The 24,367-nt window shown below is 39.8% G+C and overlaps 3 protein-coding genes across 7 annotated transcripts in view; 1 reads left to right on the top strand and 2 right to left on the bottom strand.

The window, feature by feature from the left end:
- Positions 1 to 5,989, top strand: part of LOC119021505 (synaptotagmin-2-like) — a 34,860-nt gene extending 28,871 nt beyond the window's left edge. For all 4 annotated transcript variants that reach the window (XM_037101834.1, XM_037101832.1, XM_037101833.1 and 1 more), the window contains one exon: positions 678 to 5,989. In XM_037101834.1, coding sequence (XP_036957729.1) covers positions 678 to 893 — 216 coding nt within the window. In that variant the 3' untranslated portion in view covers positions 894 to 5,989. The remainder of the gene's footprint in view (positions 1 to 677) is intronic.
- A 1,954-nt stretch (positions 5,990 to 7,943) lies between these two features.
- LOC119021506 (protein phosphatase 1 regulatory subunit 12B-like) lies at positions 7,944 to 17,178 on the bottom strand. Of its 2 annotated transcripts, XM_037101836.1 has the most exons (7): positions 16,829 to 17,177; positions 11,506 to 11,522; positions 11,221 to 11,359; positions 10,928 to 11,029; positions 10,465 to 10,515; positions 10,304 to 10,354; positions 7,944 to 8,363 (listed from the first exon to the last, which is right to left on the bottom strand). In XM_037101836.1, the coding sequence occupies exons 1-7, from the start codon at positions 16,922 to 16,924 to the stop codon at positions 8,277 to 8,279; spliced, it is 543 nt and encodes a 180-aa protein (XP_036957731.1). In that variant the 5' UTR covers positions 16,925 to 17,177; the 3' UTR covers positions 7,944 to 8,276. The 2 variants fall into 2 exon arrangements, with proteins under 2 accessions (XP_036957731.1, XP_036957732.1); XM_037101837.1 differs by lacking the exon at positions 10,304 to 10,354 and having other exon boundaries at positions 16,829 to 17,178.
- A 2,889-nt stretch (positions 17,179 to 20,067) lies between these two features.
- Positions 20,068 to 24,048, bottom strand: zgc:66479 (uncharacterized protein LOC327541 homolog). The gene is made up of 4 exons (XM_037101718.1): positions 23,474 to 24,048; positions 22,056 to 22,531; positions 21,801 to 21,948; positions 20,068 to 21,666 (listed from the first exon to the last, which is right to left on the bottom strand). The coding sequence occupies exons 1-4, from the start codon at positions 23,735 to 23,737 to the stop codon at positions 21,115 to 21,117; spliced, it is 1,440 nt and encodes a 479-aa protein (XP_036957613.1). The 5' UTR covers positions 23,738 to 24,048; the 3' UTR covers positions 20,068 to 21,114.
- Between the last annotated feature and the right edge of the window lie 319 nt (positions 24,049 to 24,367).

Raw genomic sequence — 24,367 nt, 5'->3', positions numbered from 1 at the left:
AAGTTTTGAAAGTCAGTTGTGATGACTTCACCCGTTTCTCCATCTGATTATTATTATCTTTGTATCCTTTTGTAATCTGTTTTTGTTTTGGTATCATAAATTCAAAATGGCGTCGTACCTCTGGGGTAACTGTTAAAATCCCCTTATTCTCAGAAAACCAGACAGGTATTGGAACAAGATATACTGTTTTATATATAGATATAGATATACTTTTTAAAATAAATTAGATGTTAGAAAAAGTCTTTTATCCAGATTTTACTTTTTTTTTTTCTGTGTTTGAAAATACATCTGTTCCCTCCAGTGGACGTTGTGCACCACAGGATATGTTTGGCCTATTTATTTTCTGCCTTTGTTGAATGTTTTATTTAACATTTTGATACAATTTACACTTGAATAGAAAAAAAGGTGTGAAATAATAGTATTTCTCCTTTTTAACTTTAAAAGTAAAGGTTTTACTGGAGAATTAAACAATTTAACAGTTAAACATTTGCATAACTCCTTTAGAAGTATATATTTGGGGGAAAAAGTTATTGGCATCATTTTTTATTCATAAGAATAAAAACAAACAATGAAAAAATAAATCATTACTCTGTGATTTAATAATTCATGCCTGAAAGGGAGCAGAAACAGAAAAACAGCACAGAGAAATGATGAATTCTCTCTCGTACCCTTCGTAGAAAATCCTGGTGGCGGTCACAGTGTTTGACTACGACAAGATCGGTAAGAACGACGCCATCGGAAAGATCTTCGTGGGCAGTAAAGCGACCGGCCTCGGTCTGAAGCACTGGTCCGACATGCTGGCCAACCCACGTCGCCCCATCGCCCAGTGGCATCCATTGCAGCCAGAGGAGGACATCGACGGCCAGCTGGCATCCTTGAATGCAAAGAAGTAACATGCTCCACCAACCAGCTAATGCACTAACTCAGAATTCTCCCCCCCCCACCCCCTACTCTGCATGAAACCCATGACTTAACACGTGACGACTCGTCATGAAACCTGCTCAGCAAAAAAGAGACATCTTAGAATATCTGCTCATTCATGGTTAAGTCGCGAGAGGAAATAAAAGAAAAACAAAAAAAAACTATTTTTAAGCATCACATTTCACACATGTTAGTGTATGCTGAGAAGAGTGGCGGTGAGTTATCTGGTGACTGGTTTCGTGAATGATTGACTTTTGGTCTTTCTTTGATTTGAAGAAAACTTAGACAAACTGATTCTTAGGGTGCTGACACTGAACGGAAAGTGTTGAAGTGAAGACAATGCTGGAAATAAAGCTTTAGTTTAGTTTATAGAGCATGCTTTACTTACCTCCCCACTGTCCCTGCATACACCACGCCCAGTCTTGTATCTTGCTAATAAGTGTGCTATAACTTGCAATAGAAAGTACCGTAGTATTGGGTTATTTCCTTGCATAGAGTCTGTTTAAGTCTATAACATGCAAAAAAGATTTAATTGAGGATGAATGAGGTCACACTGACCGCAGCGATCCACGTCGCGATATATTTTCAAGAGAAATAAATGATTGTCTTCATTCTAGCAGCTCACATTTGAGAGAGGAGACACACACACACACACACACACACACACACACACACACACACACACACACAGTTACACCAGTGTTATACATCACGACAGGGTTTCACACAGTCGTCGGGTCTCAGTTGCTTGTTTTGTGCACGTCTGCGTACGTACATCTCTGTCTTCTTCAAACGGATCTAATGTAGGACAGGTATACAAGGGTGCCTTTTCCTGATACGACACTTTGAGAAAATCTGTAAGCTTCATTGTTTCATTTTATTTCAGAGGGGGGGAAACTTTTCACAGAGTGAATCTCATTCAAAAGCAGTCAGGGACACTGTGAATGTGCCATCTGGAGTCTCGTCTCGAGCTGTGTCGACCACTTGGATGTAAAAAAAAACCTTACTTACCTGTGGACAAAGTGAGGATACTCGAAAGGCTAACCAATGATGTTCAAAACCAATTGTGACTATGCTTCTTTTAAAAAAAAGCTTCCTGAAAACAGTGCCATCTAACACGCTTCTTTTGTTTTGATAGCCATTAAACAGATTAAATGTCTTCAGTACAACTTTGACAGCTTCTGGTGAGACGGCGAGATGTTTTTATAGAAAATTGAATTTGAAATGTAAAGACGTGGCTGCACTTTTTAAGAGAACGTGAACTCGAGTACAAAATGCAGGTTTTGTGCTGCGTCAAACATAAAATACTTGGATTCCATTTGCTTGAACCAAATAGAGCTGCAGAGCCGAGCATGTGTCATTGCATCACAGTACCTCACGTTGTTTGGATCGCTCGCTCATCAGCCACAAGCTCCGTAAATAAAACCCCCGGAGTGCCGCAACATGGTGGTGTTACAGCTTCATCGCAGACACACTGCTTTTACTGTGATGCGCAAAGGGACGGAGGCAAACAAACGCCAAAAGGATTTGAATCTTATAAACAACTCGACACCTAAATGTGAAGTTTAATCACTGCTGTATACTAAATGTAGACATTTTAAAACCACTGAATTTAACCTGCTGCAGCAGATCAGTTTAAGGTTTCCAGTGACACCAAAACCAAGAACTAACTCACTCCCATAAAGTCTGGATATAACATTTTATACAGAAGTAGCTTACATGACGTCACAATAACAATCATTTTGAATTATATAGCACGTGTTGAAACCAGCGTTCACAACAAACACAAAAACACAATGATAAAATACAAACTAATAAAACAAATAAAACTAATAAGAGTGGATGATTAAAACCAGAAAAACACCAAAGATAAAAAAGTGCAAAAAAAAAAAGCAATGTGTACATTCAAATAGAGCTGTGCAATGTCTAGAATAAAGTGCAGTGCAATTAATTTATAAAAACATAAAACTAGTTAGCATTAGAGAATAAATGAAACCTTGAGCTTGAGAAAATACGTTATTGTTCACAGTTGCTCCTTCCAGAATAAAGAAATATCTGACTGTGGATATAAACAAGATTTAAATACCCGTAGATAACACAACAAGAGTTAGCAAGAATAAAATATATGAAATACAAAAATATAGATATATAGATCCACATAAAATTGTACTGACTTATAGACTGATAGATAAGTCAGGATAATATTTTTCATCAAAACATGTGTTATTCGCTATGAACTTAATGAAGATTTCAAAAATCTTGCAAAGTTAAAGAAAATGAGAAATACATCTCTGGATCTGTCACTTTATCTGGATCCACACCAAAAGTTAATGGGGTCTATTCTGAGCTGAGACCAGTTCTCCATGTGAGTTTCATGGAAATCCCTTTGATAGTTGTTATGTAATCCTGGTGACAAACCAACTAAGTAACCAGCTAATGAACACGTGAAAACATAACCTCCGTGGCGGAGGAAAAAAAGAGCCAGAATCATTTCATCATGTGATACTGTGACAGTATAAAGTCTAATATAACTAACAGAGTAAAATACCTTTTAGTTTAAATGATATTTGGTGTCAGTGAGGGGGAACTAACCTTTTAAAACAACTCGAAATGACCTTCTGTAAACGTCCAAGGAGGGACTTCAAACAGTTCTGACATATTCAGAGGATCGACAGTAAACACTTCCAGTCCTCTCATGTCAGTGGTATTTAAATTTCCACATTAAGACTTCAGCAGTGTTTACACTTCAGAAGCGGCCGTTCAGTCGAGAATAAAAATTCACGTCACCACGGCCTTTCTTTGCCTCAGTAGGAGGTGGTATTGTCACCAGAGGTAGGGGTAATTCTGCAGGAGGGCGAAGTGCAGCACACTGATCGGTCCATCCACAATACTACTTCTTCCTATTGTCAACATTACGCACCGCGCAGATCTGTGAATAGGCTACAGCATGGATTTACAAGATGATGTAAATAGAAGCATGTTTTAAAGAGGAACCATAATTATATTGTGTATGTGTGTTTGTGTTCTGTGTCATATTTTGATAATAAAAACGGAGTTAAAAAAAAAAAAAAAAAAGAGTATGCACTGACTGCAAAGTGTATGTATTTTTGCTGAATGGGACCGAATGTATGTCTGAATAACTCATGTTAGGGTTCACAGGCTCCTTTAACGCCACACTCCTTTAAAGCAGGGTTTGCTTTGTGTATCATATGTATGAAACAGAAAGAAAGTTAAAAAAAAAAAAAAAAAAAAAAAATCCCACTCAGTTTGCCATAATGCTGCATGACTGTGTGGTCCTCTGTGCCGTCAACTCGGGCTACAAGTCATTTCTTGTTCATCTCTGCTTGCACTTGTCTCACAGTGTGTGTTTTGTCGCCGACCAGTAAACTGTATATATTTAAAAAAAGAAAAAGAAAAAGGAGAATATTTGCCCGCTCCTTGATTTTCTATCTCAGTGTTACCGTAAGTGTTTCCTTCGTTCACTCCTGCCAGATCGAGTCACGGTTTGTTAAATGTAGATAAAGTGGACGACGTAATCGACTTGTAGCCCCGTTTTTTTTTTCTTTTCACCTTTCTTATCTCATTAAGTAAACTGTACCTTCTCATCTTATTGCTGTTCATATAAACCTGCTCTTATATGACTCATAATACTTTTTAACAAGAGAAATGAGCGTCAGACGTCAGTAATTTACATATGAAACAAACCAACCTTTCTTTTTTAATTTTCTTGAAGATTATTTCTTTCCTCGATTAGTTCTGGGAAATATTACTGCTGCATGTTATTGATGCAGTCCTCTTATGTAGCTCCAGTCAGATAACAAAGCAATCAATAACCTTTTCATAATAAATGTCGCTTCATGAATGAACAGTTTGACTAATGGATCGCAATACGATGAGCGGGAGTTGTGTCACTTTGTGCATGCTGTGAGATATCGATGCTTTGGCATTTTCTGGCGTGAGGATCTGTTTCCCCTCGTCTGTGAGTCATTGTCATTTTAGATAATCCTTTATTTAGACTGCATGAAGATGAACGATCCTCATCTTCATGACAGTCCATCTTAAGTGTGTAATGTCGATCTATCTCTATGTTGAAGGGGGTAAGAGGAGTACTACGGATGAAGATTAGGGCCACCGTATGAAAACAAAATTGAGTTCCGACTCTGTTCTCAGAATTGTGACTTTCGAATTCTGATTTTTGCGATAAAAATTATGGGAAAAGTCAGAATCCTGAGAGAAATTCTCCGAATTTTGAGTTAAAGCACAGAATTTTGTGGGGGAAAAAAAAAATCTGAATTCTGTGAAAAAAACGTCAAAATTCTCAAGTCACAAGACTGACAAAAAAATGAGATTGTGACTCGTGAAAAAAAGTCAGAACTCATTTATTTTTTTTGTATTACAGTGCCCCTAATCCTCTTCTATAGAATACACAGCAGACACATTTTCCATTAATAATATTGAGTCTGTTTTGAAGATTCAAGCCCACAAGATGTTATCGTGAAGGAGCACCACATCACATCCTTAATGTGTGTCAGGTCGTCCTGTCCTGTGGACGGTCGACTCATCTTCGTACACGAGCTGACATTCTGTCGGCGACTTTGTGTATTTTGCAATAGGACCAATAGAGCCTGTATTTGTTTCTTGTCGTTCTGTTAATGGACTGTCATTTTTGCTGCAATGCAGGCAACAAAATCCCCCGTCTTCCTGGGTCACACAAGCTATCTTGAGCACAGAGCAGACCCAAACAGTGCAGAACAGCATTCGCATTGCAATACTGCCAACCTGCTGCTTCTAATAACGGTTCCTCTTTATTCCTCTAAACGTGAACATAGCCATGATACAGAGCATCCAAAGACTTGACCGTCATCCATCACGCACTCACTCTCCGAGCGACACAGACAAGGGAAATGCTTGAACGTCTTTCTTGACTCTTCTTGTTTTCTGTCTTGTTGTAGAGGTGTGTCAGTACAGTAGTTGTGCCTTTTTGTGAACTGCATGATTTATTTCCACACGGAATCCATGTTTTCCAGCAAAAAAACAAAACAAAAACAAAAAAGAAAAAGAACAAAAAAGAGACAGACAAAGTTGTACTCATATAACACTCTATGTAGATTTACTCAAGGGAACCAAAATATGGGATGTGGTCAGGACATATCTGTGTGTTGTCAAAATGTAACCATAGGAAATAAAGGCATTTTAAGTAGCCTCGTCCTGTGTGGTGTGTGGAGGGAATCCGAGGGTGCGTTTCCACTTCTGGTCAGAGGGTGGCATCATACACAGCATGAGGAAAATGAGAAGCAGTGTTGGGAAAAGACATGTTGGAGCTGCGGCTGTGACGCAATGTGAATGTGGTGACAAATTGCGGATGACAAACCTGCAGAGCGATGAACCAGGATGAAGTTTGTGTTCATCGTATATGAAAATGAAACAATTTTGTAAGGATTCTTCTTCAGATTATTCATAGTTTACGAAGCATCGAAAATGAAATCAGTCGGGCAGGGATCCCATGACTGTAAGATTATGCATGAGACTCATTAAATGTCTTTATTGTGCAACAGAAGATAAATTATAGCCAGTTCAGTTCAGTTTTGATTATCATGAAATTCCTTCATGAAAGAGTTTTACCTTCAGTTCAGTTTTTTCCAGTTTTTGAAGGACTTCTGAATCATGTTGATTCTAAATAAATTGGGCTTAATTTTTAACCCTCCGCTAATAAAGATCTTTATATTAGCTACTTAAAAAGTAACTCCACCGATCTTACAAAACAAAGCATGTTTACAGGTCTTGGGGGTACAACTGTATAAGTGATAAAGTACGATAAAGCCTTTTCAGGCTCCAGAAGAAGCTGCATAATAAATATGAAGAGAAATTGCCTCCAGTGATGTCACTCCCTGACTGCATTGCATTGTGGGTAATGTAGGCAGGGGAAAAAAGGTGATATTTCCAGTTCTGCTGTACTGATTTTGATCTTTTGTTTGAATCCAGTAGTGTTACAGGCATGCAGGAAACTGCTTTTGAAACCTGGTGCCTACATTACCCACAATGCACTTAGCCAGCAAGTGACATTGCTGGCAGAAATTTATCAGATTACACACAGCTTCCTCTGGAGCCACAAAAGGCTTTGTACTACTTTGTTCACATATGCAGCAGTTTTCCCAGGACCTGTAAACACCCTCATGTCGTGGTCTTGCGTTTTAGTTTTGAGATTTCCTGTTTAATGCTGAAAGCCTCCCTTTGTGTGTCATGTTTCGTTTTTGTTTCCATTTCCTGTCTTTGTTTTTTCCCACCCTTTTTCTGTGTATACCTGCTTTCAATAAGTTCATCAATCCTGCATATTTAATCCTGTGTTTTTCATGTACTCTTTGTCATTTTGTCTGTTTTTGTCCTTTGCTGTTATTCCCTGGTCCTGTATTCTCCTTTGTTGCAGCTGGTATTCCCTGTGTCCACTCAGTTTGCAATGTTTTTTTTGTTTTTACCTGCCTTTTGCTTTTATGGACCACAGCTTTGGTGTCATTAAAGCTAGCTGCCTCTATGTGTCTTCAGATGAGATTTTGTTCATCATTACTTATTTAAAAAGACAGAATCTGAAGCCTCTCCACTCACCATGAATCAACCGACTCATATTTTACATGCATGTCTGGTTTTGCTTTAGCGCTGACAGTTGTGATTCACAGTACGAGCGCCTCTTATGGATTTGATTGTTTTTATGTCGCAGGTTAAGAGGAAAAAGCCTTTCATTTGTGACATCATACTTCAAGGTAAAACTCTTGAATCAGAGATCGGGCTCCCACGTTCCTGAGAGCTGCAGCTCATCCATCATCCGCTGTCCCTGATAGCTCAGAGTTTCAAGGTCCGCATACGGAGTGAACAAATATGGCTGTTTCCATGGTAATACCTTCAGTGGAAATACCTGCAATATTTTGTCCATTTATGTACGTGTGCAGGGGTATTCTTGATGTGATTGCATAGTCTTCAAAAAAAAACAGGACAGCCCGTTCACTCAGCGAAGAAAACCGCACATAATAATTGTGCTAGCATTTGGCTTTATGTAGAAATATTTAAATGAACAAACAGCATGAACTTTAACTTAATGTGTTGTCTGTCTGGGAATGTTTTAATACTGTAGATCCAGTACTGTACAAGGAGGCTTTCACAGCTGATGTCATCATCCCTGTGTATTCATCCCTGAAAATGTTACAGACGACAGGGCAAAAAATGTCAAGTTTCCCAAGTGAACTGGAAAACTATGTACATACATTCTTTCTGAGGATATCGTGAATGTAGCGAGAACGCAGGCACAGACTTCAGGTGTCCGTCTCTCTTCTCTTCTCTTCTCTTCTCTTCTCGTCCTTCCCGTCTCACTTGGACAGTTTGGTGATGACCCGGATCAAAGCTCCGTTCTCGTCCTTCAGTCTCTGGTTCTCCATCTTAAGCTCTGCTTTAACCTGTAAAAAGAGCACGAGACAACTAAAGTCGGCACAGATGTGAAGCGGCGTGTCACTGATAACCTGGAGGACTCACTGTCCTGGGTGGAACGTGTCTTTTCATAATGATCAATAGACAAAATCAAACATTAAAGCAGCTAAAAGTAACTTTCATTCTGTGTTGATTCTGGCGCCCCCTGTGGACAAAAGCGGTATGAGCACCGCCAGCTGCTGTCATATTGCGATCTTGCTAGCGCTTGCAACATATTTCTAATACTATTCATTAAAAAAAAATGTAAACACATTTGTTTGCAGGATGTATGACAATGAGGTTTTAGTAAGTATTAAAAGCAGAGAGGAAACTCCTCCCTGTCAGTGTTTTACTGTCATATATGATGTTTTTGCCATTATGTATGTAGCATTTTACTGCTTTAATTGTTTAATATTGAGCTAATTTTAACTATTGTATATACTGTTAGGTTGTTTAGTGGACCGACACACATCATATTCTTTAAGACATTCATTTGTGGCGTCACTGTCCTTTGAGAATAAAACACAGTATCTCTGAAAACTCTCTCTCTCAGGGCGCCACAACAGCTCCTCTGTCACGCTTCATCCTCACTCTTACTGTCCAAGAAGGCAATGAAGAAAGGCCAAAAAAGTACTTAAAAAAGGAAATAGATATACCTCTCAAGAGCTCAGTTTTCAACTTGGTGATAAAGCAGTTTCCAGCTAATCCAAGGGAGGTATTAAAATACTTTCTTCAGTTCTTTTTTCCCCAATTTATAAAGGAACACTTCATGCTTCACCAAATCAGGAGATACATATTATTACTTTGCCAGAAGGGGTATCAAGAATTGTAAGACAAATGTGGTGAATAAAAAGCGCATCATTTGCCTCCAAAGTGCAATATAGTAGATTTATAAAGCGGCTACAAAGACGATTCCCTCTTAATGTGTTTAAAGTGGAATAGAAGAAATCAAAAATATGAAGGATCAGACTCACAATCTTGCTTTCCAAACGTTCCACATACATGAAAGTTAAGACAGCGCTAACACAGGGATTCATCGGTCCCTCTGTTTCTTTTTTTCCAAGGACTGTGAACTTTGTTCCTCATCACGTACTGCACATGAGAATCATGTTAGGGAAGGATCTAGAAATGTCTAGTTTCAGCATTCGGCATGATCACAACTTATAAGTCTTGCAGTTTATTTATAAGTTCTAGATGTTGTAAATACAGAAAACATCGCAAAAATATTTAGTGGACAAATTACAGATATATGTGCTCTTCAAAAATGTATATTTTGCGTTTCCTTTTGGCATTTTGAGGTTCTACATTTCGCCTGCCTGTCTCACCTGCTGCTGCTACACCAAAAAAGAAATTAGCTGCACACAAATAATGAGCAATCTGATCTGAATTAATCTGGGAAATTTATTACAATAATCAAATACATACAAGCTTACATAGCCACGACTCTTGCATTCACTGACACAAATAAAATCGGTCCAGTTTTGTTTAAATGCACGTAACAAAGCTTCTCTGTCACGAATGTCTATTTTCAGACCGGCCCCCCCCCCATGTTTGTTTGGACCCTCTCATTCACAGAAACAACAGGTTTTTGTTGGGATCCTCTTGGGCATAACACTGCAGACGTTTGTGAGCGTTAGCCCGTCGATGAATACTGATGGCTCGCTCGCCGCGGTGTCAAAGTGCTCACACATTCCACAGCCGGCAGAGCATAATGGTGACAAATGATGTCAGCTCGAACCTCCGCAGACGGAGAAGAAGCTAACACCACAGCTCCAAGTGCCACAGACACCTAACACTGCTTGGACGTGATGGTTTATTGTGTTCCTGAAGTCAAACAGGCAGCTTCACCCCGAGTAAGGGTCATCCTGCTGTTTTGTTAGCTATTCATATTTTTAAAGGGGAGAAAAAAGGGCTAGTATTTCTGAATTACCTTCAACTGTTCTTCCATATCTGATATCCTCTTTTTTAGACTCCAACTTTCCTATGAAGAATAACATTTAATAAAAAATAATCAAGATAAACCAAAACACTTTGAGTAAAAAAAACAAAAAAAACAAAACATATTCGTGAATATAAAAATGATATTCTTACCTTTTTTTCTGTCTCAAGCATGTTGGAGCCACAGTCTCCTGGCTTCCCCTTCTGCAACAATATAGGGTTATTACATGAAAAGCCTTGAAAAGTGTGTGGTTATCATGTGTCTGTGGTGGATATATCCAATATACCCACAGATACACACAGAAACTTTAATGCGGTTCACTGTTGTAATTCAAGAATTCAGACCTGGAAACTGACAGTAATCACGTTGCAGCTTCCTCGTCCGGCTGCAAATCTTTCATGTCACATTTCTGTCACGTTACTGTATTACCTGCTATCATAACGAGAATATATGGCAGACACTTCTGTGTGCGCTCAAGAAAAATCTGATTAATTTAAATTATGGCCTGTGGAGAAACGTCTCTGTGCTTTCTGAGTCGCCTCTCCAGGAAACAAATTCCTTCATTTTCTTTCAAACTTATGAATCAGGATTGGACTTATTGACCACATGACCTACCTGTGCTCTCTGCAGTTGGTCCTGAATCATGGCGAGTTCCTGTTTACTTGTTTCCAGCCTGGACTTGAGCCTTTGATTGGTGGCCAGCGCCTTCTCATACATCTACAAAAATATGTGTCGGTTAGGATTTCCAATGACTGTTTTCACAGCGTATAGAGCAACAAACAGTGACATCAGCTGCCACAGTGACTGTTTGTGTGATAATTTTAACTGATGACTTTCAGATTTAGTTCCTTGAACACCGAAGCAACATCCAGTCCAAATACTGCCAACATGCAAACTTCATGACCTGCCTTTTTATAGTCATTGTTTGCCATCTCTTCCTCTGCCTTTTTCCTTGCAGACAGTCTGTTCTCCCTCCGTTTGAAGTAAGACTCGGCGTGGTTTGTTGAAACGTCGTTGGAGATGTCGGAGGACCCAGACGAGCCCAATCTGATAACACATGAGAGGTATTAGCGACTAAACACTGGGGCTCAGCTCGGTGTATTATCAGTGAGTCTTTTTCTGTCTTTCTCTCGGGAGATTACTCAATGTCTTTTGTATGTATTAATGTTGTGAATTAAAGTTGAGGCGCTTACCTCGACAGTCTCTCATGCTGAAACAGAGGGGAAATGTTTTTAGAACTGGCTGACTGACCAAAATGTGAGCAATGCAACAGCAAATTCAGTGTCAGTTTTTTATGAGGACCTTCCTCGTTGTCCTACTTAAAGGCAAATACCACTATTTTAAAATCTTTGCCTATATTTAAATGTTTTTGTGTAAGTGATTGATATTTGCCAAAAGTTTTGGAATCAGTCCAGTAGATCGCCTCACCCGGCAGATGTCCACTGAAAGTGCTTGTTTACAACATTATACAAATGGAGACAGACCTTTTTGGTTTATAATCTGATCCTTTTTGTAGCCATAAACACAGGTGTCATCCAAAAACAAGTCTAGTCTTTCTATAAAATCATGGGTTGTTGCAAGAAGATGGCGACTGAAATGTGAGTCAGAGTCGGACGTCAGAGTTTTGAGGTTAAGTAGAGGAACTGCCAGAAGAGTTTACTTACAAACTGACTGACTATTAACTGATTTGGACATCCTAAATGAAGGAACAACTGAAACAAACCACCTCCAGCGAGAGTTCAGAGTGAGATTTCTGCATGTGCAAGGCCTGTTTCTGCTTTTTAAAGAGGATCTCACTTTTTATAATATTGTCAGACGCTACAGCCTGTCAGTGTCACAAACACTTTTTGTGGACGTAACTTTAACAGTCAAAGTTGGCCCAAAAGGATTACAGTGCCATTACAGAACTATTACAACCGTGGCATGGCTGCCAGCTGAGATGATCTACTGGACCAATTGCAAATGTTTTGGCAAATATGAAGCATTTACACACTAAAAAAAGGAAATGCATGGCACCGGGTTGAAAAAAAACTGGATTCCCCTTTAAGGTTTTAGAAGCATTTATTCCCAACTTAAACCTTATGTGGCATGAACAAGTCATTCAACCACATCATGACCCTTTTCTTTATTTGAATAGATGCTCATTACTGCACAAATAATGACATCCCACAGCTTGACTCCTTCATTTACTTGACAGGCTGTTTGGTCCTGATGTGAGATTTATGAAGTACAATAAGAATTCAAATCCACAAACGAGGTTGTTTTCGTACTATGTCGACCTTTTTTTCCCTCTACATAATAATGTAACTGTGCAGTTTGTGTCCACCCGGGACATATGTTATTACGTGAACATGTCAGCAAGTACATTCATTATCTGTACATCTCGGTGATTCTTTGAAGTGACCTGACCAGTAATTCTTTACGAAAGAACTTCCAAGAAAAGGTTTATGGCGGTCTGACATACCGAGCCAAGTTAAAGAAGGAGAGAGGAAATGATCCCTTAAATAAACTGACAAGCACAGATAAGTAAACACATCCAAAAAAGGTAATAGTTCTGGCAGTGGCGTTCACGATTTGTTCATTATGGCCTGCTGAAGATGGAGGTTTTAGTGTGGTGTCCTTGAGAGACATTCAAGAGGACGCACTTCAGATGCTGCTGTATAATGAAAACTCACACAAAAATACTACGAACCACATTGTAATATTTTGATTAAGATAGGTGACAAATGAAGTGTGTTAGCAAGATGTCGAGCCAGTACGAGCTGTCAGATAAGCTTCAGTTTTCCTTGGCAGAGACTGTCCCTTAACGTCTACTGGAAAAAACTATTCTTTCAGTGTACTCCCTTATTTAGTGCTTCTGATGGAAATGGTGGAGAGCTCTGTCTAGCACAATGCTGAAATTAGGAGGTTTTTTAAAAAATTTTTATTTCCCTGGTGATTGTGAGGGCCATATTTACTGTATATAATGTTCCAAACTGTTTCCTCTTCTGTGTGTATGACTTGTGAGCTGATTCGGTGTTGGGGCAAGAAGTTTTGCCAGGATAATGTTTCTAAGTTTCTGTACGTTTTTCCCATCTGTGAAATTTAGTGAGAAAAAAAAAATGTTCGAAACAGAGTAAGAAAAAAAAAAAATCAGTAAAAACCCCCTCTGAATTTTCCTTTTTGTAGCCATAAACATAGCTGTTGTCCAAAATGAAATCTTTCTCTAAAATCATGTGCGAGGTGGGTTGTTGCAAAAAGACCACGGCTGAAACGCGACTCAGAGTCGGACTTCAGAGTTTTGAGGTTAAGTAGAGGAGCTGCCAGAAGATTTTCTGTACAAAGTCACTGAATATTAACTGATTTTCAAAAATGAAAAAATTTAAAAAAGTCAAAAATTCCCTCCCATTTGTTTGTTTTTGTAATACTCATTTTTACCACAAGAGGCTGAGGTGCACAACTTTCCCATGTCATTAGACCAAGCTTAGACACCAGACAAAATTAAAATCCCAGCGGACAGCATGGGTATGTGCACAGCTGATTGAAAAAAAAGGGGGGGGGTTTCCCAAAAGAAAAAATAATCTTTTCACGAGAAAATATAACGTAAATGTTTTTGTTTTTCCAGGAAGAGTGTTTGTTTTTGTAATACTATTTTTTTACCACAAGAGGCTGTAGTGCACAACTGTCCCATGTCCTTAGATTAGACTTAGAAAACAGATCACCTTCGGGGCTTCTGTAGCCTCCCTTTCATACAGGTGTACTTTTTCCACCTAGATCAGCTGACCTGCCACCCTCACACACTGACCTCTAGTGGACAGGCGGGTCTGTTACACACTTAGGTGTGAGACCGGTCTGAGCATCACTATACTTATGGTTGTTATTTTACCATGCTGATGCTAGCACTTGGCTCAAAGCCCAACTTTACAACAACGAGGTAATCCAAAGCGTGTCATGTGAAAGAAAAAAAAGGTTTTAAGTCAAGATATATTAAACAGCTCACAGGAGACAGAAGCCCAGGAGCTGCCGTAGATCCTCTCCTGAACCTGCTGAACTCATCCTCCTCTCCTGCAAAATGCTCATTCATCGTATTAATGACGTGGAATCTAATATGACTCTTTCAGGTTTATTACATTCGCCAGTGCTAACAATCAAAATGTACCAACTCATAAGCTGTAATTATCTTCCCTGTCATAAATACTCCTGCATACATCAGAGAAATACAGGTGCACCGGATGATTTATTCCTGCTGGCACAGCTTCTGAGGACGGTACATGCAGTTCCATCTCATGTTGTACTTTATTCTTCAGACGTCGAGACTTTATTGTCACAGTCACGTGAGCTAAAGCAAAAAGCAGACTTGTGGCCACTGCTTAAACATGTCTAACTAAATAATGGAGATGACAAGTGGATTCCTGTAAAGAACAAACAGGGCTTTAAGTTACAGACGCGATGTGTAAACACTGTGATATGCCTCGGCTCAGACATTTACAAGATCACTGGATCCTCACCAGACTCTGATGTCAGCTCCTTCCAGGCTGTCTCTGGACACTTGGATGTACTTAGTGGACGCTCATTAATGATATACGGTGTGCAGACTTGGAAAAAGCTCTGGTTTAGATTAAGCAACGTGACATATAAACAGATGCTGATGGAAACCGAGGATTCTGTGGCATTTTTATCCCATGTATGTGAGCGTCTCTGTCACTAAGCTGTCCTCCAGCCCTTCTACATCCCATGAGGAACCTCTTGCCTGCTGACCAGCTATTCCCAAGTGGAAAATGTGAGCTTCCCGTAGGACTAGCAGAGAGATAAACATCCATAAATACTGCGTCCGAGTTCCCACAGGCCGGTCCTGAGCGCTCTATCCCTCCTTCTCTCTGCTCCCTGTCATCCTGTCGTTCACCCCCTGTTTTCTTTCTACTCTCTTCCTGTGTCTCTCTCTTCTTCTCTCCATTTACGCTTCCCAAGTGGATTCTTCGTTTACGTAAACAGATATGACTAACTGCTCATTACAACTTTGCCTCAGTCACACTCACAAGGCTTGTTCCTCTGTGCTCAGGCACGACAACATGCAATTTTGTGTCACAGTTTATGTGAGTCATTACAAAGCTTTATAAGCAAGTCCAAGTGTTTTTGAGAGATAAAAACTGTTATTTTCTGGGATGTCACGGTGGCCTCGGAGTCCAAGATGCATATCATTGTAACTATGCTGTTCCCGGTGTGCTATTAGGAATACAGGCAAATGTCATCAACTGGTAATAGACAACTTTATCTGCTCTGACTTATTATTATATCCAACAAGGCAGCCAAACAGACGACTGGAGTTCGAATCACACTATCGGATATTTTTACCTGGAGATGTTTAGGGCCATTTTAATGGTGACAAGGCCGGGTGTTTTTTTGTTTTTTTTTAAGCAGACCTGCGAACATTTCTAGTGGTTTTAATGGAGACAAACCCATGTGGTTTTGAGGAGCCACAGAGACAATTTCCAGCCATTTTAGTGGTGACAAAACCAGGTGTTTTTCAAGGAGCCATGAAGACATTTCCATCCACTTTAATGGTGTCAATGGGTGGTTTGTGGCGACCAAAATGGTTACCATCTCCATCCAGACCATCTCCATCCATGAGTGTGGCAACCAAAACAAGTATTTTAATCCAAACCATGATGTTTTCCTGAACAAATGAAAAGTTGCAACATCCAGTTTTAACTTGTGTGTAGATTTGCAGAAACTTACTTACAACTCTTTCTACCAGATCATTAAGTAAGAAAACCAACCGTTTTTTGACACCGAGGTCAAGATTTCTGGGTCAAATAAGGATTCCTATGGCTGTAGTTTCCTTTTGATAGTAGCCAGACTGGTTGCAGTATCCATTTTGCTATGGGCTCTGACAGTAGTACAACAGAAATACAATTTGAAACATTTCAACTTTAAAATTGTAGGAAGAACCTGTCTCATTCAATAGAGCAATATGTAATAAAGAAATACAGTTGATGAATGGAAACAACAACATCTGTATTTCCTTGTATGGAATTACTTTTCAATTAAAGTGCCAGAATAAATGCATACACTTATAATTATTGTCATGTCTTCACAGGAGCCCTAGAAGAGTCACTGATGACGCCCTCTCCTGAGAAACTCTGCTGTACATCCTTCTGAATGCAGTTCGTCTGTTACAAAGAAAGATAATGTAATCCTGAAAGCATCTTTAGTTGCATTCCAAAAGCTGTAATGTGTAAACACTGTTTCCAAAGAAGAGACTCAAGTTATTTCAAATGAGGCAGGACAGAGTCATTTAGGACTCATTTTCCATTAATTATAAAGGCTATGTCGTGAACGGATATTGAACTATAGATGATACGTCCAAAGATTCCATGACAAAATATACAAACACACAGCAAAGCCTCTGCGGTTTGTTACAGAGACATTTGTTTGACCCTGGCTGAACTTTAATGTTAGTGTTTTGAATTATGTCAGCCATGGCATTTCCTCTAACTAAACAGACACTGGAAAGATTTAAACATGATTAGACCTCACCCTCAGGCTCCTGGTGGCGGCGGTGGATGAAGCCGGAGAGGAGTCGGAGAGCGCCTTTCTAATGCGCAGCTGATCTTGAGAAAGCAGAGATGACATCGCTCCCGAGCTGCTGTCGCCCGCATGCAGCTGTGATGTGCTCCAAAGTACTTCCAATAAGTTTGTGATAAAAGTTCTTCTTCAACTACAAAAATACAAACAAGATGATGAAGGGTGTATTTACCCTCCACTGATGTGAAATTCTGTGCAGCTGCTATCCTCAGTGAAATAGGGAAAACTCAAGTGTGATGGTGAGACATTGAATATCTGATGAGAGTGAAAGAGCTGCATAAGTGTGAGAGCTGTGGAGGAAGTGGTCGGACCGGAGAGTAGGCGGGCTGTAGTGTGTGTGTGTGTGTGTGTGTGGACACAAGGATCTGACAGCAGTATTGTTCACTAGGGCTCTCAAGGGACTCAGGGTCACTCAGCAAATATGGAAAAAGTACAGTAAATTGTCATTAGTCTCATTTAAGGAGTTGAAATTGTCTTATTTTGGTGCTAGAGAAGTATGCTGATGTACTTCCCTGTGCGTCAAAAATAACTGTGGTTTCATACAGTGTAAAAACAAGACATAAATTCTAAGTTAATGTAAGTATACTGGTTTTGTTTGTTTCAAGCTATATATATATATATATATATATATATATATATATATATATATATATACATATATATATATGTATATATATATATATATATATATACATATATATATATATATATATACACATATATATATATATATATACACATATATATATATATATATATATATATATATATATATATATATATATGGGCGGCTGTAGCTCAGTGGGTAGAGCAGGTCGACTAGTGATCGAAAGGTCGCTAGTTCATCAGTGAGGGCCCTGCGATGAGCTGGCGACTTGTCCAGGGAGTTCCCTGCCCTCGCCCTGAGACAAAGCTGGGATTGGCTCCAGCAGCAACACCTTGTGACCCCATGGAGAGGGATAAGCGGTTACGGACAATGACATGACATATATATATATATATATATATATATATATATATATATATATATATATATATATATATATATATATATATATATATATATATATATATATATAAAATCTGACAGTGACTTTACTTACCATATATATATGCATTTGGGTCCAATGAACTCATTTAAATCAGATTCTAAAGAAACAAGATCTGCATGTTCGCAGGCCTCCTAGCATGCATTGTTTGAGAACACTCTACTGAGACAGTTCTTCCTCATAGTCTATTGAAAACGTGATGGAAACTTGCTGTGTGTTTATTAATTTATAAGATGAAGAATTAAATCTCTGCCCTCTTAGCCATAAAATTGAGGAAGAAGAAGTTTGAGGGGGAAGTTTCACATACACTTTAAAATCTGACAGTGACTTTACTTACCAAAAACAAGATGACCTCAAAAATCCCTAAGTAGACTGATCATTTTGAGCTGTTTAAAACTTCTTAGCTTGCACAAAGTAAATTTAACACTCTACTCACTCAGTTACTTTAGTTTGTAATTCTGAGGTAAGAGGGTTTTCAACTTTTTAAAAGTAAAACCAACTTTTAATATGTACAAGCAAAGTCATTCAAATAGGGGCAGATGCAGCTGTTCTTTGCATGAAGAAGAGTTCCAAGAAACAGAAACCAAAGTTGAATGCAAGATAATTTTTGTCAGTGTGGCTGATTTAACCTGTTTTCTCAAGTTCAGTTAACTTAACTCAATAAAGCTCTGACAAATTTGAATCGAACTTCGCATGAACAGATTTCAGAGACAATTTTGAGCTATTTACATATCCCAATTCAACTCATATATTAAAGGTGGCAGCTGAACTTACATTTTTAAGCTGAAAAAGCCCAAAAATGACTTACGTCGATTTTTTTTTTTACAAAGGAGAAACAAGGCTAGTAAAAAAAAAACAGTAACTCCCAAATCAAAACATCTGGTAGATGGTACATCTGAAAGTTATAATCAAGTGCAGCAGATGGAGAAACGCACATGGGTTTGTGTTGTCTGGTGTCGGGTTTGGTGAGATAAGAGTGTACACAAACAACAAATGTACTGTGCTGACAGTACGCAATGGAGGCTGCGTGTGTGCGGTTAAGATGAGCTCACAGACCTTTCTGATGTGTTCCATGATGCATACATTACGCTAGCACAGGTCATTTGTTTGCGGTTCATTCTCCTAATAAGGGCGTCTAAAGAGGTGCACTTTCTGGGCGTGAAGCATGCTGCAGATGGAATGTGACAAACGTATTTCATTTGCAAAATATGCTGGTACCGAGAAGTTCAAACACACAATATTCGGCACGGCTTAAACACACATTTGAAACAGTCTTGAGAGTCGGAGGGAGAAAGTGTTGGTGGTCTCAGGTGGTGATACACACCAGGTGCTTCATTTTGTGTCTCGGCTCGCTACTCATTAATTCTGAGTCAGAGATGGCTGTCTGAGCAAACCTCGCCTGCACCTGCTGTAGTCCAAACATAGAATTAAATTAGGCAAATACATTCATAAATTCTCACAGTGATCCTGATGAGATCATGTGGTGCTCTAGTAGTAATCCCTGCACAGTACAGTTTTGGATGAAGGGGGTTTCAGCCGCCGCAGAGGAGGTTATGTTTTTAGCTGCGTCCATCGGTCGATTGGTTTGTCAAGATGATAACACAAAAACTGCTGAGCGGATTTCCACGAAACTTGGATTGAGGTTGGGTCTTGGCCCAGAATAGATCCCATTAGGTTTTGGTGTGGGTGTGGATCATAATCCAAGATTTTTTTTTTCGCTTTCTTTGAGGTGGTTTTTGTTCTTTTCTCGGGGAAAGTATTCATGGTTTCCAATCAGGCATATTTAGGCAGCGATGGTGGTGGAGTGCCATTCTAGTTTTTATTGCATTTGCCACACAAACATGATTCATGAGTTATTTTTACCATATTTGAGCTAAATGTGGCCATGGCTACTGTATGTACAAGTGAAATCTGAGCACTGCTTCACTGGGCAGACAGGAAATGGGGGAGAGAAGGTTGTGACATGCAACAAATGTCACCAGCTGGAATTAAACTCTGGACAGTGCAGCCATGCAGCGTGTACTGTTAGCATTAAGCACACACTTTACACACTTACTTTGTCAAAGCCACAACAAAACCTCCTACAACAACTATGCCTAATCAAACATGCCCATCAGCTTGTTTTCACCTTCCACTCCCCCTTTTTGTTTTGTTTTTTTGTCCCAAGAAATTCACGTAATTAATCCCTTTGTCAAAAGAGCTGAAAGGAAGTAGCAACGTTGACAGGTGGATTGGTCTCTGGGCTTTATTCAGTGCATAACTGTCTGTTAAAACGCACCCTCGTGGTAACCGAAGAGTCAGTGATATCAAATAAACGACATGTGGTCGCAGTTGCTTTTCCATCAGCGTGAGCTCAGACGGGATGTCACAGAGGGGTAACTGTAGTCTGCGCAACATGGGAGAGATCAAGCATGAAGCTAGATGTAGACAGTTGTGAGTAGAATTTCCATTTTTAGTCATTTTACAAACAAGACAAAACTCATGAGACACTCACAGAGCCCCCCCCTTTTTTCCTTTTAGTTGCTCTATCATATTATTCCTCACCATCACAGTAGTAATCAGGCTCCACCTACTGGCAGAAATAGCACTCTAACCTTTTCACAAAAGGGCTTCATGACAGGAGAACAGTATGTACCAGTGGAGACACATGCAACCCCATGTACACAGCATGTGCACCCATACCATAAATAACTCTGCAACGAGAGACACTACATGTACTTGTGTTAAATTACAAGCTATAAGCACAGTCACATTTCTCTGTCACATTGCAGCGAACAATTGACACAACTCGCTCTGTCAGACATGTGCAGCCATGTTAATGTCTGTCCAATGAAGCCTTTGTCTTCCAGTTTCTTTCATTTTATATCTAACTAAAAACAGCAACTATACATCAACATTTGTTGTCAAATTTATAAAAATCTAAGTCATTTCTAATGAGACCATATGTACTTTGAAGAGAAGGAAAGTATATCTGGAATTAGATTACATAGGTACTTAGAACATAGTTTTAGCACATTGTTCATGTTTTTTCAGGATGGACAGCTAACCTGACACAATCTACATGTCAGACAACCAAACAAGTAGAATAAAACAAATATCAGCAGCCACCTCTTAAAGAGAGCATGCTGGAGGTATAAATATGATCATTTATCAAAATAAGACTTAAAAATTATAGAAGTATTGGTTCAACTACTCGTCCACCTCATTTTCATCCACGAAAACCTCACTATTTAATTCAGCCGACTCTTCCTCTACATCCTCCCAGCTCTCCTCATCTTCTTCGGATACCTCCTCTTCCAAAGAATCGTCCAAAACGTCATAGTCCACAGTGTCTCCTGGGATCTCCTCTTCGTCTGTCTTCCCAGTAACCTCCTCCTCCTCACTATGTCCTGTAATTTCCTTGTCTTCTTGCTCTTCTAGTGTAACTTCTTCTTCCTCTTCTGTAATTTCCTCCTCCTCCTCATCTTCCTCTTCTATAATTTCTTCTTCATCCTCTATATTTTCATCTGTCTCCTCATCTGTAACATCGCCCGTCACTTCCTGTTCCAGTTCCTCCTCCATTGCCTCCTCTGCCTCGTCTTCCGGTTCATCTTCAGCATCTAGCTGCTCAGTCTTTTCCTCAACATCTTCTAGCTTCTCCTGCCCCTCAGTGACATTCTGTGCCATACTGGAGACAAGCTCTTCTTCTGCTGGGGCCTCCTCATTTGACTTTGCTTTCACTGACAGAGGAGTAGTCGCCAACTGAGGTAGACAGATATGCTAATCATTAATGGAATTCAATTCTTGCAAGATGAAAACAACGTATATTGTTACAAAATGCTTTGATTAATCTTTCACTTGAAAAAGCAATCTAAGTTAGAGAAGCAGTGTTATACCTGGGTGTGAAACGTCTGCAGCTGAGCCATGATGCTGCTGTGGAGGGTCTGTGAAGTGGAGAACTGCTCATCCAGAGTCATCTGCACTGAACTGAGCATATTTTCTAAAGCCTGGGCACGCTTAGCCTGCTTAGCCTCCAGAAGCTCCCTGAAAAAACAAAAATAAAAATCACACACACAGCAGAAATTAACTGTCTTTGAAATGTCAGCAGGGTCAACATGCATATCAACTCTGTGAGATCAAACTGAGCTCACTTTATTGCAGCCATCTCCTGGTTGTTTGTAGAAAGTGCAACACTATGAAGCTGCATTGACTCTTTCATCTTATTCAGCTCTGAGGTTTGTCCCTCCAGCAGTGCACTGAGAGCCTCCACTGATGCAACCTGCTCATCGGCCTTAGCGTACGCACTGGCCACAGCATGGCTCAGCCCGGCCACACTTTCAGCCAGCACCGAGCTGGAGCTCAAACCGGCCACCACGCTCTCCTTCACGGCTTCAAACTCCTCACTCTGGTTCTTGAACATGGCCTGGAGTGTCGCGACGGACAGGGAGACCTGCTTTATCTCGGCCAATCGTGTGTCCATCTCATTGTAGAGGGCCAAAAGCTGCGAGTAACTGTTGGAGTTTAAGTCCTCCGATGTGGCCATGGCAACCTGAGCCCTCTCCTGAGCCTGCTGCTGGGCCTCCTCCAGGGCAAAGATCCTCTCTTCCACATTGAAATCAACATCGAGCTAAACAGAGTGAGAGAGAGATCATTTAGTCATGTGGCTTGATTCAATTCAAGCATTTGAAATCTGTTTTTGTCACTGATTCATGTCAGACTGAGACAATATACATTTGTAAACTTCGGTAACTATCCCTCGAATAGGCCACCTCTTGCTGTATTAGGCCATTGTGGGCAGTATTACAAATCACAGACCAGGACTCCTATCCTGTAGCATATTTGATGTTTCTATGATTCCTCTATCAATTTAATGAGATACCTTGATTTGTCAGGTTATTATTTGCCTGTAATAGATAAACATCTTAAACAATGTCTTTATTTTCCAGAAAACCCACTACAGAAGATCACAAAATGATACACATTCTTGCAGAACTAGTTACTGGTGTTTGAAATATGTCTTGCATTACGTGTGTTTCACAGTGAAGCTGTGCAATGTAACTGAAACGTGACCATGAAGCTCCTCACAGCTGGGACGTCCTAAAATATCAACAGGTGTTGTTGAAAGTGTCAAGTTTGACATTCTAAACATGTCCTACTGCTTTATAGCTTTTCAAAATAAACTCACAGACTAACAGTTTCATTCATTTTATCCTATATATAGCACAAACTTAAATTGATTTAATGGTTCTTTATTATACACATTCCCATGAGTTCGTCCACGTGTTAAGATCTGCGCATGTGCTCAAAACTGAGAAACGTAATTCTTTTATTTTGAAGGCAAATCATTCATTTCCGGGATGTCAGCTAGCTTAACGCAGCCATTTTTAACACATCATGATTTGACTGGAGCCCCCCCCGAATCGACGAAATTAAATTTAAAAAAAAGACGATTGAATTTCACCTTATTACATGATAACACAAAACTAAGTAAGGGGGAGAAGAAGTATTTTACAATTAACTGACCAGCCCAGCAGAAAACACGGGTGAGAAAAGTTAGCTAACTTGTTACCTGTCCGTCCGTCATGTGCATCACCTGCTGGAGGCTGGTGATCTTCCTCTCCATTGTCGTGAACGACTCTGTCAGCTGGTCGAGGCTTTGCTGCTGTTGTGCACAAAACCAGCCCATTATGGAGACCCCGACTGTGAAGATAATGATGAACACTAAAGCTGAAGAAGCGTAGGAGTTTATCCTCCTCTTGGACTGTGGTACCGGTTGGTCCAACAAAATGGAGGTGTCATCTTGTTGCGGCTTCTTTGACTTGCGCCTGGCCATGATAACAGCAGCAGCAGCAGCAGCAGAGAGACGGACTGGAAGAGAGGTATGTGTGCCTTCAGTGAGATGTGGCAAAGTGTGGCTTCTCAACTGCTTTTGCTATCACGTTTTCCTTTCTGCTGAAGACCCTTTGACCTAGTCAGTCATTGGACCCCCATAATACTCAAGGCACCTGCTGGGGAGGGGGGCGTGACGGCATGTTATGTAACTGCAGTTGTAGAAGTTGTGCTCAGGTCCACCACTGAAGTCAAATACCACAGAGCAGAACCACGCTACTGGATGAGAGAAGTCTTGCATCCATAACTTCTATTAAATATGAGTATATACATATCTGCAGTTAGATGTGTTTTCCTGTGTGAGCAGTTAAAACCAGTCCTAGTGTTGACAAGTTGGACAACAGTACTGTATGTGCTGGTGTGTTGTACATTTATAGGGGAGATTTTATACATGAAATGTGTCCGTACTTGAGGTCGAGCGATGTGGCTTTTTCTGGGCTGATACTGACAGTGATTAGTAGGAAACAAGGAGACTGAAGAATTATAGTTGGAACCATTTTCAATTTCTCTAATTTCTAACAACCAGTGATGAAATATACTGTTCTCAAGTACAATTTTGAGGTTCTTTACTTGA

The sequence above is a fragment of the Acanthopagrus latus genome, chromosome 6 (genome assembly GCF_904848185.1).
Source record: "Acanthopagrus latus isolate v.2019 chromosome 6, fAcaLat1.1, whole genome shotgun sequence".
NCBI classification, from domain to species: Eukaryota; Metazoa; Chordata; class Actinopteri; order Spariformes; family Sparidae; genus Acanthopagrus; species Acanthopagrus latus.
Note: the sequence above shows the minus strand (reverse complement) of the source record. Positions and strands in the feature narration are given on the sequence as shown.